Below are 8,996 nucleotides of genomic sequence, written 5' to 3' on the forward strand. Positions count from 1 at the left end.
TTCTTTGATGAACATTGATGCAAAACTTCTCAACAAAATTTTGGCCAATCGACTTCAACAATTCATCCAAAAAATTATACACCATGATCAAACAGGATTCATTTCAGGGATGCAAAGCTGGTTCAATATACGCAAATCAATTAATATTATTCATCACATCAACAGGAGCAAGAATAAGAACCACATGGTTATCTCAATAGATGCAGAAAAAGCATTTGACAAGATCCAACACCCCTTTATGATGAAGGTTCTGGAAAAATTAGGAATCCATGGAACATTCCTCAATACAATAAAGGCTGTATATGACAAACCTACAGCCAGCATTATACTCAATGGTGAAAAACTAAAGCCATTTCCTCTTAACTCAGGAACAAGACAAGGATGCACACTCTCTCCACTTCTCTTCAATCTAGTATTAGAATGCCTAGCTACAGCAATAAGACAAGATGCAGACATAAAGGGGATCCAAATAGGGAAAGAAGAAATAAAACTCTCCCTCTTTGCAGATGACATGATCTTGTATTTAAAGAATCTCATAGACTCCACTCCCAAATTACTCAAGCTGATTCAAAACTTTGGCAAAGTAGCAGGTTATAAAATTAACCCCCAAAAATCAATGGCTTTTCTGTATGACAACAATGAGAAAAGTGTGGCTGAAATTAGGAAAGCAACTCCATTTGTAATAGCCCCACAAAAAATAAAATACCTAGGAATTAACTTAACCAAAGAAGTGAAGGACCTCTATGATGAAAACTTTAAAATCTTGAAAAAGGAAATCAACACAGAACTTAAAAAATGGCAAAACCTCCTATGTTCCTGGATTGGCAAGATTAACATCATGAAAATGGCAATACTTCCCAAGGCTATCTACAAATTCAACGCGATACCTATCAAAATTCCACCCTCATTCTTCAAGGAAATAGAGGAGGCAATCCAAAAATTCATATGGAACAATAAAAGACCCTGAATAGCGAAAACGCTCCTCAACGGAAAGAACACTGCTGGAGGAATATCAATACCAAATTTCAAACTCTACTATAAAGCCATAGTAATCAAAACAGCTTGGTATTTGCATAAGAACAGACCTCAGGACCAATGGAATAGAATTGAAAACCCAGAAATGAACCTACAGACCTATAGCCATCTAATCTTCGATAAGGAAGCTAAAACAATAGAATTGAAGAAAGACAGCCTCTTCAGTAAATGGTGCTGGCAAAATTGGTTAACTACATGTAGAAAACTAAACTTAGATCCTTATATATCACCCTGCACCAGAATCAACTCCAAATGGATCAAAGACCTTGAACTCAAAGCAGACACTCTGAAAACATTACAGGATGGAATAGGAGAAACCCTAGGTCTCCTTGGCTCAGGTCGAAATTTTCTGAATAGAGACCCGGAAGCACAACAAATCAAAGAAAGGTTGGACAAATGGGATTGCATAAGATTGCAGAGCTTCTGCAGGGCAAATGACATAGCTGGCAAGATCAATAGAAAGCCCACCGATTGGGAGAAGATCTTTACTAGCCATACAACGGACAAGGGTCTCATATCTAAAATATACTTGGAACTCAAAAAATTAAACCACCCAACAACAAATCCTCAAAGAAACAACTGCCCAATAAATAAGTGGGCGAAAGACTTAAAGAGAAGCTTCTCTGAAGAAGAAAGAAGGATGGCCAATAGACACATGAAGAAATGTTCAACATCCCTAGCCATAAAAGAAATGCAAATCAAAACAACATTGAGATATCACCTCACTCCAGTTAGAACAGCAAAAATCAAGAACTCTAACAACAACAGATTCTGGAGGGGATGTGGACAGAAAGGAACCTTACTTCATTGTTGGTGGGAATGTAAACTTGTTCAACCACTTTGGAAAGCAGTATGGAGGTTCCTCAAAAGACTTCACATAGAACTCCCCTATGATCCAGCAATCCCACTTCTGGGCATTTACCCAAATGTTTACAAACAAGACCACACTAAAGCTACCAGCACAACTATGTTTATTGCAGCATTATTTACCATAGCTAAGATATGGAACCAACCCAGATGCCCCTCAGTAGATGAATGGATCAAGAAAATGTGGTATATATACACAATGGAATTCTATGCCTCCATCAGAAAGAATGACATTTCCCCATTTGTTAGGAAATGGAAAGGTTTGGAAAAAATTATATTAAGTGAAGTAAGCCAGGCCCAAAGAAGCATAGGTCCCATGGTTTCCCTTATTTGCAATATCTAGTATAGGTACGAGTCAAGCGGAAAAGGCCAGATAATGTGATGTTAGGAAAATGAACCCTTAAATATGTATTTTAATGTTTTCGTTTCTTTCATGCATGTGTTTCTAATGCATTTATAAGATTATTTCTTTGTTGCTTTGTATGTCCCTCCCCCACAGTGTAACCCCCGCTTTCACTATATTTGATGTCAGTATATCATGTGGAGGAGATGGGGACAAACAAGTCGTTTAAGGATTCAGGTGGACCTGTTGCAACAATGAGAAGTACAAAATGTCATGTCAAAACCAGCTTTACAATTTCGGTTTGGGGGGGGGAGGGGGGTATAATTGGGTGGGGGGAGGGGGGTAAAATTGGGTGGGGGGAGGGGGGAGGCAGGGAAGAGAAGTGAAGGGTAAACAAAGGAGGAGGCTGCAATGCTTGGTAAGAAATGTATGCATTATCCTGCCCATGTAATTGTAGCCCCTCTGTACAGTATGTTCTCAAATAAAATAAAATACAATTAAAAAATTAAAAAAAAAAAAAAAGACCCTGAATAGCGAAAACGCTCCTCAACGGAAAGAACACTGCTGGAGGAATATCAATACCAAATTTCAAACTCTACTATAAAGCCATAGTAATCAAAACAGCTTGGTATTTGCATAAGAACAGACCTCAGGACCAATGGAATAGAATTGAAAACCCAGAAATGAACCTACAGACCTATAGCCATCTAATCTTCGATAAGGAAGCTAAAACAATAGAATTGAAGAAAGACAGCCTCTTCAGTAAATGGTGCTGGCAAAATTGGTTAACTACATGTAGAAAACTAAACTTAGATCCTTATATATCACCCTGCACCAGAATCAACTCCAAATGGATCAAAGACCTTGAACTCAAAGCAGACACTCTGAAAACATTACAGGATGGAATAGGAGAAACCCTAGGTCTCCTTGGCTCAGGTCGAAATTTTCTGAATAGAGACCCGGAAGCACAACAAATCAAAGAAAGGTTGGACAAATGGGATTGCATAAGATTGCAGAGCTTCTGCAGGGCAAATGACATAGCTGGCAAGATCAATAGAAAGCCCACCGATTGGGAGAAGATCTTTACTAGCCATACAACGGACAAGGGTCTCATATCTAAAATATACTTGGAACTCAAAAAATTAAACCACCCAACAACAAATCCTCAAAGAAACAACTGCCCAATAAATAAGTGGGCGAAAGACTTAAAGAGAAGCTTCTCTGAAGAAGAAAGAAGGATGGCCAATAGACACATGAAGAAATGTTCAACATCCCTAGCCATAAAAGAAATGCAAATCAAAACAACATTGAGATATCACCTCACTCCAGTTAGAACAGCAAAAATCAAGAACTCTAACAACAACAGATTCTGGAGGGGATGTGGACAGAAAGGAACCTTACTTCATTGTTGGTGGGAATGTAAACTTGTTCAACCACTTTGGAAAGCAGTATGGAGGTTCCTCAAAAGACTTCACATAGATCTCCCCTATGATCCAGCAATCCCACTTTTGGACATTTACCCAAATGTTTACAAACAAGACCACACTAAAGCTACCAGCACAACTATGTTTATTGCAGCATTATTTACCATAGCTAAGATATGGAACCAACCCAGATGCCCCTCAGTAGATGAATGGATCAAGAAAATGTGGTATATATACACAATGGAATTCTATGCCTCCATCAGAAAGAATGACATTTCCCCATTTGTTAGGAAATGGAAAGGTTTGGAAAAATTATATTAAGTGAAGTAAGCCAGGCCCAAAGAAGCATAGGTCCCATGGTTTCCCTTATTTGCAATATCTAGTATAGGTATGAGTCAAGTGGAAAAGGTCAGATAATGTGATGTTAGGAAAATGAACCCTTAAATATGTATTTTAATGCTTTCGTTTCTTTCATGCCTGTGTTTCTAACGCATTTATAAGATTATTTCTTTGTTGCTTTGTATGTCCCTCCCCCACAGTGTAACCCCCGCTTTCACTATATTTGATGTCAGTATAACATGTGGAGGAGATGGGGACAAACAAGTCGTTTAAGGATTCAGGTGGACCTGTTGCAACAATGAGAAGTACAAAATGTCATGTCAAAACCAACTTTACAATGTCGGTGTGGGGGGGAGAGGGGGGTATAATTGGGTGGGGGGAGGGGGGTAAAATTGGGTGGGGGGAGGGGGGAGGAGGGGAAGGGAAGTGAAGGGTAAACAAAGGAGGAGGCTGCAATGCTTGGTAAGAAATGTATGCATTATCCTGCCCATGTAATTGTAGCCCCTCTGTACAGAATGTTCTCAAAAAAAATAAAATACAATTAAAAAAAAAAAAAAAGAACACATGAACAAGAGGGCTCCGGGAAGATGGCAGAGGAGAAGCTGGAGACTAAACAAGCTCTTGCATACAAAGCAGTTTTAGTGTACCAATGAACAGTCCTAGGCCAGAGAATTACATCAAGTGTGCCATCACAGTACAGACAGCTTGGCCAGAGAGGGAAAATCCAGGCAAGCCGAGTGATCTGAGCACTTGCCTGCAGCTGTGGCAGTGGCAGAGGTGACGACAGCGGCTGTAACCGCTATTCCTGCAATACAGAGAGTCCGGGACAAAGGCAGACGACGCAGCGGGCAAGCGGATTCTACTCAAGACCAGCAAGAATTGACAAGGAGTAGACATCTCCACCCTGCAGATTGCAGACCAGAGAAGACTCAGGAATCAACACTCCAGCGACGTGAATAGAAGCCTGACATCTGAGCTCCTTCTCAGGCAGGAGAGGAGGAAAGGCCACTCATCCCACACCCCACTACAGGAGATCTCCATCTTTGATACTGACAAAGGCCCTGCTGAGCTGCTAGCGCCAACTCAGGCCTTGGGAGAAAACCAGAGAGTCATTTAGTAGGTCACAGGAACCTGCCCAATCCTGCTTGGCTCAACTCCACACAGGAAAAAGTCACCAAGCCCAGGCAGAGGATAATACCCCCCCCCCCACCAGTGGCTTTCTTCCATGGGTAAATAAAGCCAGAGGCTGCCCCCTCCCTACAGCAGCCTAGACAATCAAATGAAATTCAGTAAACATAAACCCTGGGAATGGCTCCAGGCTGGGCTCTGTAAGAATCTCAAAAGCTACCCCCGAAGGGAAAAACTACTGTTTGCTGAAAGGCCTCAACTCTACCCAGAACCTAGCCTCATCACAGAATCTCCAAAGGAGAGGTAACAGACATCTCCCACTTTTGCAATACTCAAAACAGATCTCACTCCCACTGAACTAGCCTGGGAGGAGGATCACAAAATCCTGGGTAAAGCAGACAATTTTTCTGCTTGCCCAAACAAACTTACTTAAGTAACCAATCAAGCCACAGGAAAACCAAACACCACAAGCAGACCAGATACTCCACCAAGAGACTGGTTATGGAAACAATTGAGATACAGAATCTTTCCATACCCCTCGCAACGCCTCCCTCCCCCCTCAAATAAAAAGTCAAGAACTTTCTTGGGTTTTTGTACCTTATTTTTAATTGTTTTTTTTTAAAATATTTAACTTTTTTATTGTGAAAATACTGTACAGAGAGGGTTACAATTACATGGGCAAGATAATGAGTACATTTCTTATCAAGCATGGTAGCCTCCTTGTTTGTTTTCCTTTCCCATCCCTTGCCATCCTCCCCCGCCCACCTCCCACCCAATCTTCCCAAACCCACCCCTATCCCCCTCACCCCGCCCCGCACCAAAGTTGTAAAGTTCGTTTCCAACATAACGACGTGTACATCTCATTGTTGCAGTGGGTCCACCTGTATCCCAATTTAAACGATTTCTTTTTCCCCATCCCCTCCATAAATTATACCGACATCAAATACAGTGAAAGCAAGGGTTATACTGTGGGGGAGGGACATACAAAGCAACAAAGAATCTTATAAATGTGTTAGAAACAATCGCATGAAAGAAAATAAAACATTTGAATATATGTCTTAGGGTTAATTTCCCTAATATCACCTTATCTGACCTTATCTGAACTTTTCTGCTTGACTCAAACATATACTAGATATTGCAAATAAGGGAAACCATAGGACCAATATTTCTTTGGGCCTGGCTTACTTCACTTAATATAATTTTTTCCAAGCCTTTCCATTTCTTAACAAATGGGGCAATGTCAGTCTTTCTAATGGAGGCATAGAATTCCATTGTGTATATATACCACATTTTCTTGATCCATTCATCTACTGAGGGACATCTGGTTTGGTTCCATATCTTAGCTATAGTAAATAATGCTGCAATAAACATAGTCGTGCTGGTAGATTTAGTGTGGTCTTGTTTGTGAACATTTGGGTAAATGCCCAAAAGTGGGATTGCTGGGTCACAGGGGAGCTCTATGTGGAGTCTTTTGAGGAACCTCCATACTACTTTCCAAAGTGATTGAACAAGTTTACACTCCCACCAACTATGCATTAAGGTTCCCTTCTATCCACATCCCCTCCAGCATCTGTTATTAGAGTTCTTGATTTTAGCCATTCTAACTGGGGTGAGGTGGTATCTCAATGTTGTTTTGATTTGTATTTCTTTTATGGCTAGGGAGGTTGAGTATTTCTTCATGTGTCTATTGGCCATCCTTCCTTCCTCTTCAGAGAACTTTCTCTTTAAGTCTTTAGCCCACTTGTTTATTGGAAAGTTGTTTCTTTGGGGATTTGTTGTTGGGGGATTTAGTTTTTTGAGTTCCAGGTATATTTTAGATATGAGACCCTTGTCTGTTTTACGGCTAGTAAAGATCTTTTAATTTTTTAAAGTTTTGTTTTCAATTATTTTTTATTTTCTTCCTCGTATAATTTATATTTTACGTATATATGTGTGTGTGCTTTATTATCTCTATTGACCTTCTGATCCTTTTTCTTTCTTTCTTTCTTTTCTCATTTTTTCCACTTCTTCTCTTTAGTTCTTTTCTACATGACTTAATTGCTGTTCTGCTCATCCTCAGATATACCCATCATCAATTATTAGATTGTATGCCTGTACGTGTACACACTTAACCCAGAAATTTATTGTTCAATTCAAAACTTCATAGACTTAAATTACTTAATACAAGTATTACCTCTTTATACCCATATAATATTTTTAAACAGTTTTGTTTTTCTAGTTTTTCATGTCTCCTTTCTATCCTTCACCTCTTTTCATCCTATACCCATTCTTCTCTGAATACTACTTCTTCGAAGTTGCAGGGTTTGGTTCATTGTGAAAATGCAGTACAGAGGGATTGCAATTACATGGGCAAGATAATGAGTTCATTTCATATCAAGCATTATAGCCTCCTCCTTTGTTTCCCCTTTCCATCTCTTCCCATCCTCCCCCTCCCACCCAAACTTGCAGTCTTCAAGGGTTTAACTTTTTATTTTAAATTTTAGTTTTTCCATGTTTTCTTGTCTCTTTTCTTTCTTTTTCTTCTTTTTTCTTCTTCTTATTCTTTTTTTCTTTCTCTTTTTTCTTTTTTCTCTCTCTGCTACCATTCTGTCCAATCCATTTCCCTCTTTTAGATTAGGACTTAGTTAATTCCACCCCCACCCACCTTCCCTCTCATCCTATTTTTCCCCACATTCTCCCTAAACCTAATAATTTCTGCTTGCCAAATTCTCCTTTGCTGTTCTTCGGCCACTAAGATGTAATTGTTTGATATTGAATAGATTGTATCTCTTGATCTAGATTCTATCTACAGACTTTTGACTGTGCAACTACGGACTTTGGTTGATGCTTACCTTAAAATATTGTTCTAGCACAAAACTGGTGTAACTCTCATCCCAAATGGGCAGAACAGACCGGAAAAACACAAGAAAAATGTCAAAGTCCGAGGATCTCAACTCCCACTCATGAAAATCAGGGCACAGAACAGATAATGAATAATCCAGAGGAGAATTCCCAAAAAGCTCTAAAAACACTACAGGTAAACAGAGTAAATGAAAAGAGTGAAAACCTTTAAAGGTCTCAGTGTGAGCATGATAGGGAGAGAGAGGAGGCAAACCAAAGATCAATACAGGAATCTCATGAGCTTGAGGAAGCTACTAAAAGATTGATACAGGAATTTTGTGAGCTGATTCAGAACACTCAAAGAGAAATAAAGGAATTGCGTGAGCAGGTAGAGATCAGTCAAAGAGATAGACAGGAATTGTGTGAGCTGGCTGAACACAGACAAAGAGAAAGTCAGGAATGGCATGAGCAGGCAGAGGACACTCAAAGTGAACTACAGGAATTGCGTGAACGTGAGGAAGCTAATCAAAGAGAAATACAAGAACTTAGAGATCGGGATGAGAATAGACAAAGATCTATGGAGGCATTCATGGAATCCAGAAACAGGCAGCTGAAAGAAATCAGGGAGACCATAAAGGGATTGCTGAATGGAACCCAACAGAAGGAATGGCAGTCCAAGGAAACCATAACCAATCAACTAAGTGATTTGAGAATAAACACGGAACACCAAATTAAGGAAGTAAAGAAGTTCTTACAAGATCTAGAACAAAGGTCCAACAAAGAATTTGAAGCCATCAAAGCCGACCAATTAGAAGGAAAAGAAACAAAAAAAGTAGAAAGCCTTGATAGTAGGTTAGACCATGCAGAAGATCGAATCGTGGGGATTGAAGGCAGCCTAGATATTATAGAGAAAGAACATACAACTATCCAAGACAAATCCAAGAAATATGATAGATCTATTCAACACTTGGAAGACACCATCAGGGGGCCTAATCTGAGGATAATGGGTGTAGAGGAGCACCTAGAAACAGAAGCTAATG

At 39.7% G+C, this 8,996-nt stretch overlaps 1 protein-coding gene across 1 annotated transcript in view; it reads left to right on the forward strand.

The window, feature by feature from the left end:
• The window catches only part of LOC138814278 (vomeronasal type-2 receptor 116-like), a 48,488-nt gene extending 43,520 nt beyond the window's left edge, over positions 1–4,968 (forward strand). Inside the window, exon 9 of the mRNA XM_070003283.1 lies at positions 4,825–4,968. Within this exon, the coding sequence (XP_069859384.1) occupies positions 4,825–4,968 (144 nt within the window). The remainder of the gene's footprint in view (positions 1–4,824) is intronic.
• Positions 4,969–8,996: the final 4,028 nt, after the last annotated feature.

Source organism: Dipodomys merriami, unplaced genomic scaffold, assembly GCF_024711535.1.
Source record: "Dipodomys merriami isolate MVZ:Mamm:240054 unplaced genomic scaffold, mDipMer1.0.p SCAF_6, whole genome shotgun sequence".
Taxonomy (NCBI): domain Eukaryota; kingdom Metazoa; phylum Chordata; class Mammalia; order Rodentia; family Heteromyidae; genus Dipodomys; species Dipodomys merriami.